The 25,278-nt window shown below is 38.9% G+C and overlaps 1 protein-coding gene and 1 long non-coding RNA gene across 5 annotated transcripts; one reads left to right on the top strand and one right to left on the bottom strand.

Moving 5' to 3' along the window:
* Nucleotides 1–928: 928 nt before the first annotated feature.
* On the bottom strand, nucleotides 929–23,911 carry bub1ba (BUB1 mitotic checkpoint serine/threonine kinase Ba). Of its 4 annotated transcripts, none has more exons than XM_067418312.1 (17): nucleotides 23,893–23,911; nucleotides 23,515–23,592; nucleotides 21,812–21,984; nucleotides 20,624–20,727; nucleotides 19,731–19,837; nucleotides 17,709–17,746; nucleotides 17,531–17,612; nucleotides 14,107–14,194; nucleotides 13,782–14,023; nucleotides 12,707–12,837; nucleotides 11,802–11,945; nucleotides 10,085–10,173; nucleotides 6,218–6,376; nucleotides 5,135–5,271; nucleotides 4,911–5,052; nucleotides 2,204–2,316; nucleotides 929–1,182 (listed from the first exon to the last, which is right to left on the bottom strand). In XM_067418312.1, the coding sequence occupies exons 2-17, from the start codon at nucleotides 23,577–23,579 to the stop codon at nucleotides 1,068–1,070; spliced, it is 1,929 nt and encodes a 642-aa protein (XP_067274413.1). In that variant the 5' UTR covers nucleotides 23,580–23,592; nucleotides 23,893–23,911; the 3' UTR covers nucleotides 929–1,067. The 4 variants fall into 4 exon arrangements, with proteins under 4 accessions (XP_067274413.1, XP_067274409.1, XP_067274412.1 ...); XM_067418308.1 differs by having other exon boundaries at nucleotides 23,786–23,893; XM_067418311.1 differs by lacking the exon at nucleotides 23,893–23,911 and adding an exon at nucleotides 23,680–23,814 and having other exon boundaries at nucleotides 23,515–23,594.
* Nucleotides 7,671–11,965, top strand: LOC137041716 (uncharacterized). Its single transcript, XR_010898139.1, has 3 exons — nucleotides 7,671–8,099; nucleotides 10,060–10,179; nucleotides 11,828–11,965. It is a non-coding gene; the product is annotated as an uncharacterized lncRNA (long non-coding RNA).
* Nucleotides 23,912–25,278: the final 1,367 nt, after the last annotated feature.

Here is a 25,278-nt window from a genome sequence, read left to right as displayed (position 1 = left end):
GGCCACTAACTAACTAACTAACTAACTAACCTCTGTCACTAACTAACCTTTGCGACTAATTAACCTCTGCCACTAACTAACTAACTAACCTCTGTCACTAACTAACCTTTGCGACTAATTAACCTCTGCCACTAACTAACTAACTAACCTCTGTCACTAACTAACCTTTGCGACTAATTAACCTCGGCCACTAACTAACTAACCTCTGTCACTAACTAACCTTTGCAACTAACTAACTAACTAACTAACTAACTAACTAACTAACCTCTTCCTATCATTAACTCCTGCCACTCACGGGTCATTACTCTATTTACGGATAAGATGATAAACACACAGGCGAGTGATGCTTTGCGCAACCTCCAATGAAAATCATCCCGTCAGGTCTAAAACAAACACTTATAACAGGCAAACCATAGTGAACCAGGGCGAGACAAACCATGGTTTGAAAGAAGGACTGATGATATATTGATTCATTTCAATCATTAATTTTAAACAAAAAATAAAGATAACTAACTATTGAGCCCTTATTGTAAAGAGAGTTTGAATGAAGTAAATAATTACTAAAGCTGATTCACTCAGAGTTAATTATAAACAGCAGCGTGCGTCAGCGATGCACTATTCTGACCATTAGTGTTGAATTACAGGTTTGCAATGCAACATTCAGATAAGGTTGATACTTCATGAATATTCTCTTAGTAGTACAACATTTAAATAAACTTGTATATTTTAATTATTATGTAGCAACAGTTTCATAACGAGTGTGATACTTGAAGTTGTGTTATATAATCAAATAGCATTAATTCACTATAAAACAACCTATCGCTTTTAAAAATATACATAATCTTCTCAAAGACCGTTTCAGATTGCCTCAATCATTGAGACTAAACCGATATACTGAATTATCATTAATTAAAAAAACACCCATGCCTACATTGCAAAAATATTTTATTAACATGTATAAAAAACAATATACAACATTAATTCCATAGTTAATGTCACATGCAGTGAAAGTTACATGGCATTATTTTACAAAAAAAAATAGTGTGACTTGACTCAACATCAGGCATTCAGAAGCTGTTGCTCACATGACTGATGAGCTCAGAAAGAAAAAGCTCTGAGGACGTTTGCTCTGGATTCAAAATCATGTGGAAGAAGTCCATCCATGAGGAGTTTACAGGAGCGCTGAAAGAAAGAAGCGCAGGAAAAATCTCATCAGCTTCACGCGCTCACACACCAAAACCTAGATCAAAAGATACTCTAAAATAATAGTACAAAATATATTCATTTATATTTTATATAACGATCAGGCATAGCACTATGTATTTGTTCCCCTTTGTGCTGTGAGATCTGGCACCAAAATGTTAGCAGCAGATCCTTTAAGTCCTGTAAGTTGTGAGGTGAGGCCTCTACGGATCTGACATGTTTGTTCAGCTCATCCCACAGATGCTCGATTGGTTTGAGATCTGGGGAATCTGGAGGCCGAGTTAACACCTCAAACTCATTGTTCCCATAGTGCATCCTGGGGCCATGTGTTCCCCAGGTAAGCCACACACACACACACACCCGGCCATCCACATGATGTAAAAGAACACGTGATTCCTCAGACCAGGCCACCTTCTTCCATTGCTCCGTGGTCCAGTTCTGATGCTCACGTGCCACTGTTGGTGCTTACGGCGGGGTCAGAGGTCACCCTGACTGGTCAGCGGCTATGCCGCCCCATACGCCTCAGACTGAGCTGCTCTGTGTATTCTGACAGCTTTCTATCAGAACCAGCATTAACTTCTGGAGCAGTTTGAGCTCCAGTAGCTCGTCTGTTTGATCGGACCCCACGGGCCAGCCTTCGCTCCCCACGTGCATCAATGAGCCTTGGCCGCCCATGACCCTGTGGCCGGTTCTCCACTGGTCCTTCCTTGGAGCACTTTTGATAGATACTGACCACTGCAGACCGGGAACAGCCCACAAGAGCTGCAGTTTTGGAGATGCTCTGACCCAGTCGTCTAGCCGTCACAATCTGGCCAAACTCGCTCAAATCCTTACGCTTGCCCATTTCTCCTGCTTCACACACATCAACTCTGAGGACAAAATGTTCACTTGCTGCCTAATATATCCCACCCACTAACAGGAAATGAAGAGATCATCAGTTTTAATCACTTCAATATACATACACACATACATACACACTAGTAGCTGATATTGATTGTACCTCAGAGATCCAGAACATTCATCCAAACTCCAGGCCGAATTCTCCTGCCTTACTTTCATTGGTCGATTAAAAAGCAGCATGTGCACGATTTCTGCAAGGCCAATCAGATCAACCTGTCACAAGAGCAGAAATAAATCACAAGAATGAAATGCAACAATTTAGGGGTGACCCCGAATAGCCAAAGATTTGATGCATCGGATCATACCATTTTGGCAATATGGGGGAGCTCAATGTGTAATTTCACACAGAACAACTGGTTTTGTACGGTTATATTAAGTTACATAGAGCATTACTAATGCTTCTAAAAAAAAAACGCGAAAAGAAAGAAGCCTCCAATAAATATTTTTAACGCGCGCGCGCGCGCGCGTGTGTGTGTGTGTGTGTGTGTGTGTGTGTGTGTGTGTGTGTGTGTGTGTGTGTGTGTGTGTGTGTGTGTGTGTGTGTGTGTGTAAATAAATCCAACCACCCCTGTGACAGATTTAAGTTTCACTTTCCCTAATCTGTGACAGGTCTGGAATAAGAAAATCTAAAGTGTGGATGCACTTTGAAATGATAAAAGATGATCCAAAAAAAGGTAAAATGCAAGTTGTGCCAACAGATCATGTCCTATCACTCCTCAACAACAAACATGGCTTTCCTCTTAAAACAGGTACACTTCTTACCAATAAAATGATACACACTGATTCTGATTCACTTATAATGGCGATATTAATTTACGAATAGCAATATCATATGTTGGGACTTAAAATATGTTCGTCTTTTTGGATTTATTATCAGTAAAATCAGGAGCACACTGCTGAAGGCCAACGTTAACAAGTTGGATTTCCTCGCACACAATTTGAAAAGACTCAAACGCACACAAGCAGAGTGAAAGACTGGACTCGAGTAGGGTACAAGTGTTTTTAAATTTTTTACCCGTTTCTAATTTTAATTTGCTGTGAACATGTTTAGCTAAAAAACTGCCAGGTTAGCGTTTTTTGTCGTTTCAGCAGTTAATAAGAAAAAGTTCACCATTCTGGATAAACTTTCGTTGTTTTAATAATGAATTTATATTGATTTTATTTATTGATCACTCAGGGTTACCCAATTTAACTGTGGCTTGCACACATTATGCTCCCACTGACTTGATTCTGACTTCATTTAATTTTTTATAGATTTTTTTTATTATTAGAAATGTTTATATATATGCTTTTTATTATTTTTCATTGTGTTGATGTTCAAAATGTTCTTTTATATATTTGTGTGATGTTCTGTATTTCGATCACGGCTTTAAAATGTTATGAAAAAACGTTTTAAGAATGTTTATTCAACACATTGCCTTTTATTTAAACCTAAATAAGAAGGCCATTGTCAGCTCGTCTGTCAGATGGCAGGCAGTTTTGGTCGCTTTATTAAAAGTTGTTGCTGTGTGCAGTGTGTAAAGGAAAATAAAAATAGTTTTACCCTCCTGCACACCTATACACACACACATAGATGATTCAACTATCAGTCAATTATAAAAAAAGATTTGACAATTCTGATTCGAATGTGTAAATCCTTAGTTTGGGACACCCCTACAACAATTATTGCTTTATACCCTCTCATATAAACCAACCCAAAGGATTATTAGGAACACACACTAATACTGTGTTTGACTCTTTCGCCTTCAGAACTGCCTTAATTCTGCGTGGCATTGATCAACAAGCTGCTGAAAGCATTCTTTAGAAATGTCGGCCCGTATTGATAGGAGAGCATCTTGCAGTTGATGGAGATTTGTGGGATGCACATCCAGGGCACGAAGCTCCCGTTCCACCACATCCCAAAGATGCTCTATTGGGTTGAGATCTGGGGACTGTGGCGGCCATTTTAGTACAGTCAAGTCATTGTCATGAAATGATTGGTGCTTTGTGACATGGTGCATTATCCTGCTGGAAGTTGCCATCAGAGGATGGGCACATGGTGGTCATAAAGGGATGGACATGGTCAGAAACAATGCTCATGTCGGCCGTGGCATTTAAACGATGCCCAATTGGCACTAAGGGGCCTAAAGTGTGCCAAGAAAACATCCCCCACACCATTACACCACCACCACCAGCCTGCACAGTGGGAACAAGGCATGATGGATCCATGTTCTCATTCTGTTTACGCCAAATTCAGACTCTACCATCTGAATGTCTCAACAGAAATCGAGACTCATCAGACCAGGCAACATTTCTCCAGTCTTCAACTGTCCAATTTTGGTGAGCTCGTGCAAATTGTCGCCTCTTTTTCCTATGTGTAGTGGAGATGAGTGGTCCCCGGTGGGGTCTTCTGCTGTTGTAGCCCATCCGCCTCAAGGTTGTGTGTGTTGTGGCTTCACCAATGCTTTGCTGCATACCTCGGTTGTAACGAGTGGTTATTTCAGTCAAAGTTGCTCTTCTATCAGCTTGAATCAGTCAAAATCCCAGTAACTGAGCAGATTGTGAAATACGTCTGGCACCAACACCATGCCACGCTCAAAACGGCTTAAATCACCTTTCTTTCCCATTCTGACATTCAGTTTGGAGTTCAGGAGATTGTCTTGACCAGGACCACACCCCTAAATGCATTGATGCAACTCCCATGTGATTGGTTGATTAGATAATGGCATTAATGAGAAATTGAACAGGTGTTCCTAATAATCCTTTAGGTGAATGTATTTGACTAGTCATTAATGTACGGACGGATACAAGCGGCAGGATGAATGTACCTGATAAGGTGACGCAGAAGGAGACAGAAGACCCTGTTGTATGTAGTCCTGTGCAGAAGGAAGATCTTGTGCTGTTTTCACCTCACTCTGGAGCTCCAGATCCACTGCGTTTGAGAAATCTAGCACAGTGATGCCGCTGTGGCTACAAACACAGGATGAACGGCTTAGAAACGGGTATCAATACAAAACATAAGCTTGCATGTGCATGCGTGATATTCATGTACCTGTGGTAAAAGTACAGCGATTCCGGCTTCAGGCCTCCATGAACCACATGACAGGAATGAAACCGCTTCACCAGCTCCAGTAACAGAAGGACTAAACGTGAAACATCCTGACTAGCAATGGGCTCAGCAAGAAGATCCTAATGGATGGATGTTATGAGAAAAGGTTTTAAGAATATTTATCCACCACATTACCTTTTATTTAAACCTAAATAAGAAAGCCATTGTCAGTTCGTTTGTCAGTTGGTATGCAGATTGTGGCGCTTTATTAAAGGGTTTAGATCGGCCAAAAATGTAATGTCTGTCATTAACTCCTCTCCCTAATGTCGCTCCACACCCGCAAGACCTCCGTTCATCTTCACACACAGTTTAAGATATTTTATATTTAGTCCGAGGGCGTATGCAAGTGTATGCACACTATACTGTCCATGTCCAGAAAGGGAATAAAAACATCATCACAGTAGTCCATATGAGACATCAGTGGGTTAATTAGAGTCTCTTGAAGCATCCAAAATACATTTGGGTCCAAAAATAACAAAAACTACGACTTTATTCAGCATTGGCTTCTCTTCCGCGTTTGTGTTCAATCCTCAAATAAAGATTCAAACGGTTATGAATCAGTGAATTGATCCATGATTCGGATCGTGTCAAACTGCTGAAGTTGAATCTTTATTTGAGGATTGAACACAAACGCAGAAGAGAAGCCAATGCTGAATAAAGTCGTAGTTTTTGTTATTTTTGGACCCAAATGTATTTTGGATGCTTCAAGAGACTCTAATTAACCCACTGATGTCTCATATGGACTACTGTGATGATGTTTTTATTCCCTTTCTGGACATGGACAGTATAGTGTGCATACACTTGCATACGCTCTCGGACTAAATATAAAATATCTTAAACTGTGTGTGAAGATGAACGGAGGTCTTGCGGGTGTGGAGCGACATTAGGGAGAGGAGTTAATGACAGACATTACATTTTTGGCCGAACTAACCCTTTAAAAGTTGAAGTTTATTGAACAGCAGAAATGTTTGACTGAGGATTTGTAGAGGTTTAGAAGAAAAAGAAAAAGTAATTCACAAGAAGAACCTCAATGGTCAGGCCATCAGGAATCCTCCAGAGAGTCACACAGCCGTTCTCATACACATAGCAGGAGATCTGGACGAGACGATCATGTTGATCATGTGACAGTCGAGCTCTGAGCTGCGAACCAATGAAGAAATCCCACGGCACTGAGGAGGAGTGAAGCTGAACGGGAAAACCACAGGGATGAGGAAATATTTAAATATGGGAGAAATAAATAAATAAATAATCATAAAAACATGACTGACCCATTTTGTGTTTTTGAAAGTATCTCTTGAATGAATGATTCAGTGACTCATTCATAAAGACTTGTTTCATTATTGGATGAATCAGTGTTTTTTTTTTTTTAACAAATCTCGAGTGAATGATTCAATGACTCACTCATAAAGACTTCACTTGTTTCTTCATTGGATGAATCAGTATTTTTGAACAATTCTCTTGAGTGAGTGATTCATTGACTCACTCAAAGACTTCACTTGTTTCTTCATTGGATGAATCAGTATTTTTGAACAATTCTCTTGAGTGAGTGATTCATTGACTCACTCAAAGACTTCACTTGTTTCTTCATTGGATGAATCAGTATTTTTGAACAATTCTCTTGAGTGAGTGATTCATTGACTCACTCAAAGACTTCACTTGTTTTTTTCTTAGCGATAGATGATATTTACACTGAGTGCAAATTGCTGTAGTTTCTATCTACTAATTGTAAATAGTGATATATTCTATTTACACCACATCAAAGTATCAGTTCTTTGCCATATAAATTAGTAATTACATGTAATGTATCATTTATTTTGACAGATACATACTATTTGCACCTTAGTATTGTTGTGCATTAACAGGATGCAATAATAACAGTGTAAATTATTATTTTTATTTAAATCATCAAATGGATGCTGACTTAAAGGAACACTAAAAGCCCTCCTTACACCTATCCTTAACACTACCCAATAAATGCTTATATTATTATTAAACATTTTGTATGGCACTTTATTTCCACATTTAGAACATTTCCTTTATTTTTATTGAAAATAAATGCCTTTCCGATGTGATTTGTAATGAGAAAAGAGAGAAGAGCAAGCTTTGCAAAAGGCAGATTCAAAGCCATGTTGATCACGACAAAAACAGTGATCTAGTCGCAATGCATACGCTTTACTGGTTGTGCCACTGAGGACAGTGAATTACAGGCGTTTTTTTTATTTAAATGTTGTTTGGCACAGCCAGGCATTGTTAGGCAGAGCTAGTGCGAATAACACTTGTCAACAAGGCACGCTATTTGCACTTAGTGTGAATAGACAGTCCATATATATATATATAAAGGGTAAATCACCCTTTAATAGCAACTTGATGTTTCTAATAAATATTTTATCAATTACATCATTAAACCAGTAGGTGCTGACTTAAACGCTGATTCAGCCAATAAATATTTTTTTTTAGAGTGAGTCAAAAAAAAATGTTCACATTAAATATTTTTTAAATAGACTGCAGCATTCAGCATTAGGGCTGAACGATATATCGTTATCTTATCTATACCTAGATATGAACTTTCAAGATATTAATATCGAAAAAAGCAACAATATAGATGATATAGATTTCCCCTCTCCGCGCTTACCCTGCATACAACTCTGGCAGTCACAAAAAACATCAGTGCCCTTGAACGCACCGCTAAAGCCAGCACACACACACACTACCAGGGACGGGGGAACATTATTGTGTGTGTGTGTGTGTGTGTGGGTGGGGTGGGGGTGGGGGTGGGGGGTCCATGGTGACGCGTCATTGCCGTGTTAGTTTGTGCCGCAGATGCAGTTCAGAGAATCGGATCTGTTGGATTTACAACCTCTATGTTTACAACACGCAAATTCATCCACTTCTCCTGAAACACTTAAAAGTAAGTGGCTGGTGAACTGGGAATAGAATAGAGTAAACATTGAAGTTACTTACACAAGGTGTATATGATATGAATAAAACGTGTCGAATTATAATGAAAAGAATTATTATTACCTCTTCCATAGACATCAGTGTGTATTTTACAAACTCTAAATGTACTGGTTTTTTGTACTTATGTGTTTGAAACCTAAAATAAACAGTATGTGGTTGAAAACACTGAAAAGTTGTGATATACGACAGCTCTGAGCGCGCCTGTCTATGGCTAAAGTCAACATTTGATCATGTGATGCACTTGATCATCCGCTCCAGGGACCAGCCTAGACTGATTACACCTGTGTGATCGTACGTGCGAAAGGCTTATAAATGGGCACATATTTTTAAAGCTACACTGTGTAACTTTTTTTAGTTTATTCTTAGCTATAAACACTTAGTTCTTTCAAAAATATATGTGCTTATTAATGTATATTTACTTCTTTCAAGTAATAAAGTATTCTGGTAAGTTTATAATATGCCATTGAAAACACATACGGGTGAGGGGTTCGAGTGCCGGTCGCCATGTTGCTCCTCCATCTTGAAAGTACAGTAGCCAAAGAGGGACATACCCGTAAATTCAAGCTTCGCCTTTCGCGTTTTAACACTCGATGGCACCGTGTCGAATGTGAAGAGGGGGATTGCCATGTTAATCTTGGTCTGAATCGGCCACCGTAGGAGTTAAAACGAAATCAGAATTGAGAGGAACAGAAACTAATATTCACTGGATGGTCATATACCTTTACACTAGGGGTGTCCATGGTTAACCGATTAACCGTTAAAAATTGTGTAACCGAGTGAAACATTTTGCTCGGTTAAGTGGCGTCAATGACGTGCTTTGAAATTAGTTGTAATATATTATTGCATGCAATGCTTACCGCATTTTTCAGGCTATAAGTCGCTCCGGAGAATAAGTCGCATCAGTCAAAAAATGCGTCATGAAGAGGAAAATAACAAGTCGCACTGGACTATAAGTCGCATTAGGGCAGAAGCAGAGCGGGAGCCGCACACGCTGTGCATAACGGATCAGAAGAAAGAAAGTTTGAAGTGAGAAACTTGTGAGGAAGCTAATCGCGGACTGAAAGCAAGATGTCCAGAGCTGAAGGAACGAGTCCACAGATGCTTGAACTCTGCCGGGAGAGGCTCAGTCACGCGAGTCAAACGCTGTGTGGATTCCAAATCCTAATAGGATCTAATCGATCCTAATCATGCAGGCGCCCTAGCGGCCACTTGCATTGCTCGTGAACTGGAGCACATCTCATCCTAATTTAACGAAACTAGACATGAAATATATCTTAAGAAAGCTTGAAATGTCTTATAACAATTTAAAACGAAAAGAAATAGGCTACTCTCTGATTATGTAATCCATGATGTGCATTTCTCTCTATAGGCGCGTTCACTATACGGAGATGGTGGTCGTCAATAAAAATAATAACCCTGACGCACACTATGGTTAACCGAGTATTAACCGCTAAGTGCCTCGGTTAACGGTTAATGAAAAACTTGAAAACGTGCAGCCCTACTTTACACCACTAGATGGGGGAAAATATCCCGCAGTGGAGCTTTAAAATGTACTTAAATCTTTTTATTTTTCTGAGAAATGCTTGGTTTTCACCGAACACGTAGTCGTCATGTATTGTATCGATATCGAGATATCTGGCATGAAAATCGAGATATTAAATTTTGTCCATATCGTTCAGCCCTATTCAACATGTCAGTAAAACGACAAAACACATTACTAAAATAAAATATATAGTAATAAAACAAAATATAAAAAGATAACTCGAAATATAAATAAATACTATAATAGTATATAAATAAGCTGCACTGTAAAAATATATTTTAATAAATAAGCATATTTATTTATTTTTAGCAGTCTTCTGTACATCTCATTGGCCATTTCTTGACTGTATTAATTACTACCCAGCCAGTCAAAAAGTTGATGAAGTGCCAGACCTTCAGGAGGACGGTAGCATCGCTGGACGAGTAAACGGTGAAGTCCTTCAGCGTCCCCAACTCACAGCGGTAAATCAGCCTCTCTCCATCTGGAGGTGTGTGGAATATTCTATTAAATATTATTTTGCCAACAATTTAAAGGGTTAGTTCACCCAAAAATGAGCCTGTGATGTTTATCTGCTGACCCCTAGGGCATCCAACATGTATAGGTGTGTTTGGCCCAGTTCACACTGCAGGCAAAAGTGGCCCAATTCTGATTTTTTTGGGGTCAAGTGACCAGGTGAGACCTCTTCAGAGGTAGTATGAACACTTAAATCTAGCCCAGATCTGATTTTTTCAAATCAGATTTAGACCACATACATATGTGGTCCTGAATCAGACCCAGATCTGATTTTTTCCAATGCGGCCGCAGTGTGAACAACCAAAGCGGATTTGATGCGGATATGATGCATATTTTACATCAATCTATGTCGACATTTGTCACAATTATGCACCGGCGAGTTAGCCTTAGACACAACAGACACAGACCGTAACATTAAAAACTTGACTAGATATGGAGAATAGCGATGGAGCGAGTCAATGGAGGGAGAGTGAGGTGTTAGACCTAATTAGTACATGGGGAGATCCTTCAATTCAAGCTAAACTAGAAGGATCCTACCGTAACCGCTCCGTTTTTGAAAGCACACGAAATGGAAGAACGGGGACACAGAAGAACGTGGCTTCAGTGCCAAAGGAAGGAGACAAAAGGCCAAAATAACTAATTTTGCTCTCTTTTTTTTCGTTCTTCGTCCATTACACAAACATGTTTAAATAAAAGCGAAAATGCTTACTTCCTCTATAACCTCCCGAACTTTAGTGCAACACCGTGCCGCGTCTGATGTCATTGATATTGTTCTTTTGCACATGCGGGTTAGTTTGAAACCTAAACAGTTCACACTGGAATCAGATTTAGGCCACATTTTAAAAGGTAATGTGAACAGCCAAACAAAAAAATCAGATCTGAGCAAAAAATCAGAAATGAGCATTAAGACTTGCGGTGTTGAACGTGGCCTTTGTTTCTTCAGTAGAACACAAAAGAAGATTTTTAACTCAGCCGTTGCTGTGTGTCGGTCATATAATGATGTGAATGGGTAACAATTATACGAGAGGAAAGAAAACACGCTTAGACAACACACACACAGAGCCCTGTGGCTCATGACGGCACACTGATGTCTTAAGACACAAAACGATCAGTTTGTGTGAGAAACCGAGCCGTATTTATATCATTTTTACCTCAAATACAACGCTATATCCAACAGCCGGGGACGTGTTTCACTTCCAGTAAGGTCAATATACACGCTCTGGCTCGTATATCACATATCCAGATTGTGTATATTGACCTTACCGGAAGTGTTCCAGGCTGTTGGATATAGCGCTGTATTTGAGGTAAAAAAAATGATATAAATACGGCTCGATTTCTCACACAAATTCTTTGTGCATGTTGTCTAAGCATGGTTTTTTTGCTCTCATAGAACGTTATCCATTTACATCATTATATGACCTACACACAGCAAAGGTTGAGTTAAAACTCTTCATTTGTGTTCTCCTGAAGAAACAAACACACCTTCATGTTGGATGCACTGGGGGTCAGCAGATAAACATCACAGGCTCATTTTTGGCTGAACTATCCCTTTATCATAAAATCATTACTGCATCTGTGCATGAGCTTTCCATATACCGAGATTTACGTCATCATTCCCACAGGTGTCAGGCACAAGTCCAGTTTTACGGTGAAAGTTGGAAAGCGTTGTCAGGTTTGCTTGCTGAAACAGCCTGGATCTCACAGCCGGACTACAGACGTCCTCAGACTCAATGACTGATACTACATGCACAAATACAAATGTTAACATTACAAGTGTTTTCTTCCAAATCATTTCTGAAAGCTCTTGTTGTTGATAATACTTAGTGTGTGTTAGAGTTGCATGATTAATCGAGCTTTGACAAGTACAAATCACAGAGAGATCCATTATCATGTACAAATAGGAAACTGCTTCAAAACTAGTCTTTTCAACTTCACCGGATTATTATTTTTTTGGTCTCAAAATCATTCAAATGATCACAGAAGTACTGAATAAAATCTGTATCATTACATTGTTACACTAGTAGTAGTCATTGAATCGTTCACTCAAGAGATTTGTTTAAAAACACTGATTCATCCAGTAATGAAACAAGTCTTTGAATCTTTTGAGTGAATGATTCAATGACTCGCTTGTTTAAAAACGTTGATTCAAGACAACAAGTGATGTCTTTATGAGCGAGTCATTTAATCATTCACTCAAGAGATTCATTCAAAAACACTGAATCGTAATCTCCATTTTAAACAGAAAGAATTGTTACTCTCAGTCATCCAACACTCAAAAATATACAATTCAATGACAAACATGTTTTTAACAGTCACTTGTCTCCACCTACTGGTGTAACGATGTACTGATACAATCATTATTTGAAGAGTCAAGTTACTTTCAAAAGGTGATTTAATCTAGATTGTGAAATTGCTTTTAATAATTAATAATGCAGCTCCACAACTGATCTAGTTTCACTAAGAGACCATATAAACTCTAAACCATGAGCTTCATTTCCCACCATTCTCCAGCACAGTGTCTGGTCTCTCCACAGCTCGGCTCTTCTCAGAGTCACTGAAGCGTTTCATGGGATCCTGGGAAAAGTTGGCGAAGGAAGTGCCGCCCCACTCCTGACTGATCTCTAAGATAGGACTATGAACACAAAACATAGACAAAAAAAAAAAGAAGAATACAATTTTGATCAAGATTTGTCAAATAATCCTGTGAAAATACTGTAACATGAAATCAAAAGTAACATTAAAAGGATAGTTCACGCAAAAACATTAATCCCTCTCCCTCATGTTGTTCCAAACCTGTCAAACCTTCTTTCATCTTCAGACACATATGAAAATATTTCTGACAGCTCTCTGATCCCTCCATAGACAGCGATTTATTGAAGACTTTCAAGGTCCAGAAAGGTGAAGGAAGGAAGGAAGGAAGGAAGGAAGGAAGGAAGGAAGGAAATTTCACACGCAAATGAAGAGAGTAAACTCAAAATGTTCACGTGTCCAACTACGCGCGACTAGCATGACTTACTCGCTTCATTCGCGTCTGGTCTGGACACACGAGAAGAAATTGTTGAATAAAGTCATTATTTTTATTTGTTTTTGTGTAAAAAAAAAAAAAGTATTCTCATTGCTTCATAAGATTAAAGTTGGAGTCACACGGATGATTTTAACAATGTCTTTACTTCTTTTCTAGATCTTGAAAGAGTTAAGAGATCAGAGAGCTCTCGGATTTCATCAGAAATATCTTCACTTGGTCTCAGGCTGATGATACACGGGGCAACTTTTTGAGCAATGTTGCTGAAAGATGTTGCTTAGTCATTTTCCCAATGAGAATAGGCAACACATTTCTATCGGGATATCCAAAAAGAAATGCGTTGCCCATTCTCAATGAGAAAATACCCACAGAAACATCTTTCAGCAACATTGCTCAAAAAGTTGCCCCGTGTATCATCAGCTTCACGGGTTTGGAACAACCTGAGGGAGAGGAATTAATGACAGAATTATAATTTTTGAGTGTGGCATTAATGCATGTGTGAATAAATATGTTGTTTGGGATAAACCCATCAAAGAGAAGTCCTGCTGGAGTACCTGAGCTTGTTCTCCTCAGGGCTCGTATCAGAGATTGAGGCTTTAGTGGGTTCTGGAGCGCTTCTTTTCTGGTTCTCCGGCTGTCCTGATTCCGGAGTTTTTTGCCTTTCGACTCCTCCAAATGGAGTGGAAGCGAAATTAGCGGCACGGGCAAACTCACACGTATCATCTGGACTCCGGCACAGAGTCTTATTCCAGTGGCCATTAATGATGGCTTCCTCAGAGCGAGAAATGGACGCGTCCTGCCAATCACCACACCCTGATTACAATCTCTGAGAGGAACACTTTTCATTACAAATACTGAGAAGATACTGAAGGAACTCACTTTGTCAGCGGAGAGCTCGGCTTTTGACCTCGGCCCTTTCAGACTCGAGGTGGGCAGCTTCAGAGACACGCGGTTGGCTGACGATGGCCTTCAGTGGCAAAGAAAACATGGGCGGTGTTAATCAAATCAAGGTGTGGACTGAGAGCGGAAAATGAAAGAATGAAACAAATAAAGCATAAAAAATTTAATTAAAAAAGAACAAACAAAAGAACAAGAAAGAGAGAGAGAAAAGGATTGAGATAAAAAGAATAAACTGAAAAATTAAAGAATGATTGTCAAGTCAGCTTTATTTATATCATGCTTTTACATTGCAGTTTGTGTCAAAGCAGCTTCAGTGTTAAACAGGACAATACTGCAGCAGAATTAAGATTTGGCTGCACAGTCGTTCTGGAGAAAACAGTGATGTTATCAGCTTATTTTAATTTATCATAGAGAGACAATGTTGGCAGATCAGTATTATACTTTATTTATAGAATTAAAAAAGACCTAATACATTTATTTTATTTGAATATATAGGAAGAATGAAAAGAAAATACATAGATAACAAGAAAAAAGAATGAGATGAAGAAAGAATCAAAAAGGACAATAAAAGATACAAAAATGATAAAAAGAAAAAAGAAAGTAAGTGGTAAGACCTGATATTGAGACCTTACCCATTTTTAAGATAGTAGAGATTAACGAGTTAGAAGTAGCCTCCATAATTAAACATTTAAGAAATTCCAAAACTAAAGATGCGTATGGTTTGGATACAAACTTCATAAAGGTACACAAAAGATATTCTGGCAGGTCCAATTACTCATATGATTAATCTTTCTATCAGGCATTCTACTGTTCCCACCTCATGGAAAGTTGCCACAATTATCCCTGTCTGGGAATAAAAATGATGTAAAAAAACTACCGTCCAATCAGTATACTACTCATCATTTCAAATATTATTGAAAAACGGGTAGCTAAATATTGACTAACCATTTAAGTAAGGGCTATACGCCTCTGCACCCTATGCAATTTGGTTTTCGGGTCAATTACTCAACAGAAACTGCAATAAATATTTTTCTAGAAAAGGTAAAACACTATTTGGATAGTAGCCCTCTGGTGGGTGCCATTTTTCTGGACTTAAAAATGGCATTTGATACAGTTTATCACCGAATATTATTATCTAGACTAACTAAATTCAATTTCTCAGAACAAGCTATTTCTTGGATGAAATCATAATTATCAGATCGAATCCATTGTGTCTTAATAAACGGCATCAAATCTCCATATCTAGGGTATCAAGTTGGAGTACCCCAAGGTTCTGTACTTGGGCCTATTTTGTTTTCATTGTATATTAATGACTTGCCAGATGTTTGCCCACACATTAACTCTCAGCTATATATAGACGATACTGTAATTTTTACTAAGGCAAAGTCTGATGTTGAACTTTCTGAAACAATGACGGAAGCTACGACGTGCATTAACGAGTGGCTCAGAAAGTCATGTCTTCTGTTAAATTCTAGAAAAACAGTTTATATGGTATTTTCAAAGCGTCCAACAGCAAAGCCAAGTTCAAACATCATTTTAAAAGGGGAGGAGATTCAAATTGTAGACAAATTTAAAAACATCTCGGTGTGACTTTGGACTCAAGTTTGTCTTTTAAAAAACATGTAAATACAATTTGTAAAATTGTAAATTTTAATATTCGTAATTTTAAACAAATTAGATAATTATTGCCAGAAAATGTTGCCAAAATGTTTCTTCACAGCATGATTTTATCACACATATTGCATAACAAATTGGTCAATGACAAACCAGGCTGTCTTAAAACCAATTGAATCGTCATATAAGAGAGCCTTAAAAATAATAGATAAAAAAACTTATTCATATCATCATTGTCTGATACTTCATAAATATAACTAAAGTTTTGTCAATTTAAAAAAATTCTAATTAGCTTGTTCAATTTATAAAAGTCTGCATGGCCTTTCTCCACCACCTCTGACTGAGTTTATTAAATTTAGATCTGGGATAAGTGACAGAATGACTAGAGCTGCTACTCGAGGCGACCGTGCCGTTCCTTTGAGACGCACAGCTTTCAGTCAACATGTGCTGTCAGTCAAAGGGGCGGAGATATGGAACAGCATACCAGCTACGATCTGAGGGTGCGTTCACACTTGTAGTTCGGTTAGTTTGGTCCGGACCAAAAAACAAAAACAAAATATATAGTCCTGGTCCGCTTAGCATTCACACTGGCATTTTTAACAGCAAGCCTAAAGTTACCGAAACAAAGGCACAGGGAGACAACCTGATTGGTCGGCTTATATGACGTAGTAGCTTGCTTACTGAACATTCAAAAAAAATGCTGTGTGCTGGATTAAATGCCATCATTTTATGCGTGTACATATGGCATTATTTTTTACCAGCTGAGAACTCATGAAGAGCTCATAAAAAGTTCAAAACATTCAAGATAGCAGGATAATAAGGTACCGGATAATAATGGGCAACAAAGGTCCTTTGATGCTTTTTGTGTGTTTTTTTCTAGCATTTTCGAAACATGCTCGTCGGACCAAATATTGATGAGGCATTTCCTCGTTGCTCCACGTTTGCCCTCTAACGTTAACGTTATTCATTTTGGATACACTGATCTTTCCGCGTCATCAAATCAGATGACTACGCGTCGCATCTTGTGACATTATGTCCGGTTTTTGGTCCGTTTACATGTCTTTGGTCCGTGTTGCGTTCATATATCAGTCGAACTGCACCAGAGTTCGTTTGGAAGCGGACTGAGACCCATCTTTTTAGCGCTCTCGGTCCGCTTGTTTGGTGCCCACCAGGGTTCGGATGGCAGCGTCCACATGTTCAAATGAACCGCACTTAACAAGCAATCATACCAGGGTTCGTTTTAATCGAACCAAGCATGACAAGTGTGAACGCACCCTGAGACAGTCTGACAATAAACGCATTTAAGACAAACCTGAAACATTGGCTCAAGAGTAACCAGGTCTGTAATCATTGTATCTGAAGTGTTACTTAAAGTCTAATGTTGTCTATTATATTGAATGTGTGTACTGTTCTGTTATTACTTGTCCTGACCATTGTCTTCCGAGACAATGTGATCATAGCCTTTGATGTGTTGTTTAAGTCTAATGTTGTAATTTATATTGACTGCGTGTATTGTTTTATGTTATTTTTTGTCCTGATCTGCCAGGGACTACAGATGGAAAGTAGCCAATGGGCTAAATCTGAAGAATGAAAGAGAGAATAAAAGAACAATAAAAGTAAGAAAGAGCAATCGAAAGGAAGAAAGAAAGAGCAATCGAAAGAAAGAAAGAAAGAAAGAAATAAAGAAAGAAAGAAAGAAAGAAAGAAAGAAAGAAAGAAAGAAAGAAAAAAGTGAGAGCGAAAGAAAAGTCAAAGAAAGAGCTAAAGAGAGGCAGCGAGTGTTCCTCACGGTTTGTGAGTCAGTCTGTTCTCGTCAGAAGCTCTGAAAGGTTTCACTGTGGCCGTTCTCTGCTGCGGAGCCTCACTTCCACCTGCACACACACACACACACACACACACACACAGGGTTCAGCACCGGAGTGATGTCACTGCATCTGTGTGTGCACTCAACACCTGGAGGAACTCACTATGATCCATCTCCTCCTCTGGAGTCACGGAGCTCGTCCTGAAAGGAAAACAGAAACACTCAATCCGACACCAGCCTATAGAGCGCACACTTTAGAGCCGTGAGTTCCCTTCATTCTCCCACAGAGATTACAGAGAAAGCATTACGAGCCACGAACCAAACCACAGATACGAGGAGAATCACAACATATCAAAAAAAGTAGGACTTGTTACAAACACAAGATGTAAAAATTGTAATATGCAAAACATGCAATATGAAAATTATTTTCAAATTAAAGGTGCACTATGCAACTTTCCGTCCACTGGAGGGCGCCTATGCAAAACAAATGCCTAGTTTGATGACGCAAAGTGTGAGCGCAGCATCTTGGGAGATGTGGTCTTTTCATCACAGCCGGTGGAAAATAGGACTCGGGCAGAAATCACGTTCATGCGTGCGGTTATTAACGTTACTGTAGTGAAGCAGAGCAGGACCGAGTGTTGTGGAGCTGAGCACAGCTGCTGGAGCGATGGTTAAACAAATACCCGCCTCGCGAGCACCTGGACTTTTATTATGACAGGACGGGACACAGTCGCCGGGCGCCTGCACTGATCCGCTCCTCCGGTTATGATTATGAGGTAAAGCAGCTCTGTTTATCATATTAGATATATTTAAGTGTGTTTAAAACGATGTTATGCGTTTTTGTGACACTACAAGTTGATTAAACTATGAAAACATCATAACTAATAAGTAATAGGCTATTTTCTACACTGGTTTTGATGGGCGTGTCACTGGAGACTTGGAAGTAAACGCCCACGGTTGGGATTGGCTGGGATTTCCATATTTAATGAGCTTCAGCTCCGCTGTCAGTTCACATGAGGGATTGTTTTGAAAGCGGCACCGGAATGATTCTCTCACAGGGCTCAAAAAAAACGTCTTTATCAAACAAACACAATTATTTATTTCTCATCCACACACGATTGATTTTTTTTTTTAAATCACTTGGCCCACCCGATTGGTGGATATAAGCGCGAACCAAGTCAAAAGTCAAGAGAGTGAACGCAGATCAAGAAATGTATGTTATTTCACTATTTAAGATTCACCGACCTGCCAACGGGCGTACTTTCTGTTAGCCCGCCTGGAAATCACACAGCCCCGGGACGTTAAACTTATTGCACAAAACTAGGATAAGGGATTAAGCTGGGATATCTTGGTGATCCTGGCTCAATTTATCCGCTAAAATACAGTTGTTATCTTTCGTTATCATTCTTGGTGTGAGTGAGCCTTCAGGATACGTTTACACGACAGCAGTGTACTCAATTTTGTATTCAGATGACAAGATAAACAAGATATCCTGGCTTAATCCCTTATCCTAGTTTTGTGCAATAGGCCCATGATCCCAAAACGCAATAAACCAACAAATAAAGGATTCTCCAGCCTGTGACAGCGTGCTAAGGTATGTTCTGTTAGACACGCCCACATAATCAATACAATCTGTAACAATGCAATACTATCACATATAAAAACATGTTTTACTCACGTAAGTGTGTTGCACCATTCCTGTCGGATCCACAATAGAAGCACAGCGTTGTGTTTTAATCTCAATATATCTGCAAATCCAGCTCGACCTGAGACTTGTTTACAAGCGATTATCTTGCTATCTTCGATGTATTTATAGCTCACATGGCTGCATGAGTCAGCAGGCAACGCAGAGAAAAAAACCCTGACTTTTTGCAAGCGTTTATAATTTCTTTGTATGACATTCTAGACGAAAATATAATTGATTATGTTTCGTTGCCACAAACATTCGACTCCATGCACAACTACGCAACATACTTACAAAATCCATTTAAATAAACAGTGAAGATGTCAATTTTCAAAGACCAGATGACTTTTGACCACTACTGTGTGTATATACACTGATCAGGCATAACATTATGACCACTGACAGGTGGCGTGAATAACACTGATTATCTCTTCATCACGGTACCTTCCCCTATAAAGAAAATTAATGGAGTTTTTACTTCCACTCTATTGAAGTACTGACCTCTGAACCACATGAGCTTCTTCCTGATCGGTGTATATTACGAACGGAGCTGATTTCAGCTCTGGAGCTGAGCCAGCGGAGGAAGACGCACATTCCTCAGGAACGATCTAGACAAAGAATAAACATCATAACGTTAAAACTAGGGCTGTCAATCGATTAAAATATTTAATCGCTATTAAATCACATGATTGTCCTTGCGATTAATCACAACTTAAACCACATATTTTTATCAGTTCTAAAATGTACCTTAAACTACTTAAAGCGAATTGATTCATGATTTGAATCGCCAATGTCACGTGATTTCAACAGCTTGACACGCGATCCGAATCAATACGCTGATTCATAACCGTTCGAATCTTTATTTCAGTTTTGAAAACAAACTCAATGCTGAAGACAATGCTGAATAAAGTCGTAGTTTTTGTTATTTTTGGACCCAAATGTATTTTGGATGCTTCAAGAGACTCTAATTAACCCACTGATGTCTCATATGGACTACTGTGATGATGTTTTTATTCCCTTTCTGGACATGGACAGTATAGTGTGCATACACTTGCATACGCTCTCGGACTAAATATAAAATATCTTAAACTGTGTGTGAAGATGAACGGAGGTCTTACGGGTGTGGAGCGACATTAGGGTGAGGAGCGACATTAGGGTGAGGAGATAATGACAGACATTTCATTATGGGTGAACTAACCCTTTAATTTTGAAAGCCCTAGTTAAAACAGGAACCTGACATATTGCTGGTTGTGTCTGAAAGTTCAGTTTAAACATCTATAACATGCTTTTAAAGGATCCTTCACCCACATCTGCAGGCTCTGCCATCATTTCCTCACCGTCTTGTCTTTCCCAAGCCGAAAGCATCAGATATTGAGTGTGTGGTGTGACTGTACCTGCGGTGGAGCAGCTGAGCTGATCCTCTGCTGAAGGAGTCTCTGCTTCTGCTCGATCTGAAGCTGCAGTTCCTGCTTCATTCTGTTGAGGTTTGAGGCCTTTTCTGAACATGTACAAAACCTAATTAAAATGCTATTGGGTCATTCTGTTTCCAAATTCAAGAAACATCCCTGGCTCAGAAATCCACTGAAAATAGTTAAAGGAACACTCCACTTTTTTTGAAAATAGGCTGATTTTCCAAGTCCCTTAGAGTTTAACAGTTGAGTTTTACCATTTTTGTATCCATTCAGCTGATCTCTGGCACTTTTAGCATAGCTTAGCATACATCATTGAACCGGATTAGACCATTAGCATCGCGCAAAAAAATGACCAAATACTTTATTTTTTCAAAGATAATATTTTTTCTATTTAAAACTTGACTATTCTGTAGTTACATCATGTACTAAGACTAACGGAAAATAAAGTTTTGATTTTTAGACCGATAAAGCTATTCTCTCATTTCTGCGTAATAATCAGGGAACTTTGTGCAGCACCAAGAGTGAAGACGCGCAATGATATTACGCAGAAAATCGTTCCTAGCTATTTCGGTGTTTGTTTTCAATCCTCAAATAAAGATTGGAACGGTTATGAATCAGCGAATTGATTCATGATTCGGATTCATAAAGGTTCTAATCTTTATTTGAGGATTGAACACAAACCCGGAAGAGAAGACAATGCTGAATAAAGTCGTAGTTTTTGTTATTTTTGGACCCAAATGTATTTTGGATGCTTCAAGAGACTCTAATTAACCCACTGATGTCTCATATGGACTACTGTGATGATGTTTTTATTCCCTTTCTGGACATGGACAGTATAGTGTGCATACACTTGCATACGCTCTCGGACTAAATATTAACTGGACACTGGATTAAACATTAGGGTGAGTCATTAATGAAAAATGTCATTTTTGGAACTAACCCTTTAATAGCAGTTCACTTCCACGATTTAGTACGATTGCGTACACATCCGTAGCGAACCGTACCGGAGTTCACACGGACTCAGGTACGGTTCGCGGTTTCGCACCCGAGTTTGGAAGACCGCGTTCACATCATCCAAACGAACTGCACTCTGACGTCAATCGAACCCAGATGAGCACCAAAAGTGCAAGTGTGAAAGCACCCAAAAACACACACAACATCTGGACATACCACTCAAAGCGCTGTAGTAACGCTGCGCACGGAGCTCTTCAATGCTAAACTCGCCGTCTCGCTGGTACACCTGATCTTTGCAGTACATGATCTGCAGGTGACCCTCCGGCTGGGAAACAGGTTCCTCTGGATTCTGGTTCATCTGGAACGGGGCCGCAGTCTCCACCGGAGCGCTGTGGAAGAACACAAAGTCCCACGATTACACCAAATATAGTCACAGACCAATATGTGGGATGAACAGAACTACTGCTTATAGTCCATCTAATAAAATATGCTGTGAGAACATTTTGCTAACACTCCCTTTAAAGGGTTAGTTCACCCAAAAATGTAAATAGTGTGATTAATTCCTCCTGTGGTTGGCCAGCCGTCAGACCTCCGCTCATCTTCACACACAGATGAAGATATTAGTGTTGAAATCCGATGGCTCAGAAAGGCCTTCATTGACACCAATGTCATTTCCTCTCTCAAGACCCATAAAGGCACTAAAGACGTCGTTACAAAGCCCATCTCACTACAGCGGCTCTACAATCATTGATGAAGACGCCAGAATAGAGTTAGTGCGCAAAAAACACTAAATAACGACTTATATAGTGATGGCCGATTTCAGAACAAAGCTTCGAACCGCTATAAATCAGTGAATCGATTCATGATTCGAACCGTTATGAGTCAGTGAATCGATTCATGATTCGGATCGCCAAAGTCTCATGATTTCAGCAGTTTGACTCACGATCCGAATCATGAATCGATTCACTGACTCATAACGGTTCGAAGCTTTGTTCTGAAATCGGACATCTCTATATAAGTCGTTATTTAGTGTTTTTGCGCACTAACTCTATTCTGGCCTCTTCATCAATGATTGTGTCGAGAACAAGCTGCGAGAACAAAATTACATCATTTTGCTCTCGGAGGCCAGGGAGCGAGAACTTTTGTCTCTGTTCTTGTGGAGTACGTTGTGTAGCTTATCTACTTGTCACCCTTTTTTGAGAATGGAGGTGAAAATGCATCAAAACCTAAATGGTTCTCATTCACAAATGCTTTTGACCCAAAAGCTAAGTTTGGTCTTGTTTTAAAGTAAACACTACAATGAGGGGTGTGTGCGTTAACGTTTATGTGTGTGTGTGTGTGTGTTTAACTTCTGTGAGAGTGTTTGTATTTGCATGTGTGTGCGGGTGAGAGAAGGTCTGTGTGTGTTTGTGTGTGTGCGAGAGAGAAATAGAGAGAGAGTTTGCATGAGTGTGTGTGTGTGTGTGTGTGTGAGAGAGTGTGTTTATGTGAGTGAGTGTGTGTGTGAGAGAGTCTCTGTGTGTATGACCCAGTGTGCTTGTTTGTGTAAGAGTGTTTGCATGAGTGAGAGAGAGAGATAGAGAGTGTATGTGTGTGAGAGAGATAGAGTGTATGTGCAACTCAGTGTGTGTTTGTGTAAGTGACAGAGAGTATGTGTGTGTGTATGAATGTGTAAGCAAGTGTGTGTGTGTGTAAGAGACAGAGCGAGCGAGAGAGTGTGTGTGTTTGTGAGAAAATATAAAATACACATGATTAAAACAATAATAAACGTCTTTTTACTGTTTGATTTAGACTGTACAAATGAACCGTGTGTGTGTGTGTGTGTGTGTGTGCGTGTGTGTGTAACACAAACACAAACAAAACAAACACTTAGAATAAAAATATCGTGAGCAAGAAAATCGTTAGCACTCGTTTCTTACCTCCAGATGTGAGGTGACAGTTCGTCCATCTTCAGATGTTTTGATTGTTCAAACCCTAAAGCCATCGATCAGTGTTTCCTGTGATTTAATAAATCCAATATCAAGTTATTTGTAATCAGCATAACGTTACAAAAGGTATCAGACTATATAACATGAGCATTAGCTAACATTCATTACAGCTGACCTCTACAGCGAAATCATTTTAAAATCAACAAAACATTATATTTGCGACTCATATACATGTATAAGTTGTAAGAAATCACGTCTATACCTCCGAAAATAATCAAATATTCCTGTTTTAAAGACTGACAGCGGTTGTGTTGTGCATTCGAGGTTTAATTTCAAATGTTACCACGTGACTGTGACGTACACACTTACGTTCCTCGGCTCCTCGTCATCCTTGGGAATTTTATTTATTTGTTTATTTGTCCCCCCATTTCATAAACTATTTATAAACAATATGTCAGTGTTTTATAAAAAAAACCTAAAAGCAAAATGCAACTCCTTTATCTTTTCTTGTTTTCTACGCAAGCCTCGTCCATATGCTGCCCTCTGCTGGTTTGCAGTGAAATTAGGATCCACTGATGACGTTTTTATAAGAATTGAAACGTAATTTAATTGAGAGTATCGGAACAAAACGATCATCTCAGCAGTTTTACTAGCATTATACAAGGACAGTATTTTAATATTGATTTATGGACCGATTTTTGAATTGCGGCATAAATATTTAAATAAATGACCGTTGCAAAAAACCGTTGGACGCTTCGTTACTATGGTCGTTCAGGTGAGGCGAATAACATGCTCTTTGATAGATAATATAAATTGAACTTGTCTAATAATTGGTACTATAACATCAGGTAATATTGTTTTTTGGTTCACACTTAGGGCATTTGCATCATGTGCTTTAAAAGCAGGAATTAGAAGGCTACATTTTCATATAAAATCACCAAAGAAAATCCGTAGGAATATAAATGATCAAAATCATTTTATCCTCTTTTTATTTGACAAAGGTAACCTACAATTATGCACATTAATCAAACAAACAATGAATGGACATCATAAAAATGTATAATTTAATGTAAAATCGTCAATGATGTAGAACAATAAGAAAAGTCTAGTGTATAGTAAAACGATCCATTTATTGTACATGGTTTTTAAATGGGACACGCAATATTTCAGGGATTAAATCACAAACTTTTGCCTCATTTCAGGCAACCTGTAACCCATGTGTTTCCTAACTGTGAAAGTGTTAGGTCGTATTAGATCGTATGCGAAACAACAATGGCAGCCCCTACAGATGTTGTGTATAGAAGTCATACATTAAAAACCAAATTGTTTATTAAAATAAGTTATTGCTCTAACGTTATTTATCAGCAAATGATATGCATTATTTTCAGTCCATTAAGTGCAAGAATAAATTAATACCAAATTAATTTCCAAATATACAAATAACGTAAAATAAAAGGTATAACAGCTTCTCTTGCGTTATGTGCTGTTTTTCTTCCCCTTTTCCCTCAAATAAGCGAAGTAAGCACCTTTGGTGATAGAAATGATTGTAAATGAGCATAAGCACCATACGGTCCACCATGCTTTGTTTACATCTAGCTACCACAATTCCTAGCGCTCAGGCAGTTTGGCTTGACTTTGCCTGGAACGCTGCAAATTCGTGAGTCGTAACTTGTGGCCTGAAAACCTGCCTGGAATGCAGCATTTATCCTGCACAGAAGGATGACAAACATGTTTACATAATTTTGCTTACGAATG

This window comes from Pseudorasbora parva, chromosome 15 (assembly GCF_024679245.1).
Source record: "Pseudorasbora parva isolate DD20220531a chromosome 15, ASM2467924v1, whole genome shotgun sequence".
Lineage (NCBI taxonomy): Eukaryota > Metazoa > Chordata > Actinopteri > Cypriniformes > Gobionidae > Pseudorasbora > Pseudorasbora parva.
The sequence above is the reverse complement of the archived record's forward strand: the minus strand, read 5'-3'. Positions and strand labels throughout refer to the sequence as shown.

What these genes read in the sequence shown, in the direction of transcription:
- bub1ba (XM_067418312.1), bottom strand. Translation starts at nt 23,579, where the DNA reads ATGGCTTTAGGGTTTGAACAATCAAAACATCTGAAGATGGACGAACTG. An exon ending in GAAGCTCATGTGGTTCAGAG is followed by an intron (nt 17,747 to 19,730) that starts GTCAGTACTTCA and finishes TTTTCCTTTCAG; the next exon opens with GACGAGCTCCGTGACTCCAG. An exon ending in GAATGTTCTGGATCTCTGAG is followed by an intron (nt 1,183 to 2,203) that starts GTACAATCAATA and finishes TCTTTCTTTCAG; the next exon opens with CGCTCCTGTAAACTCCTCAT.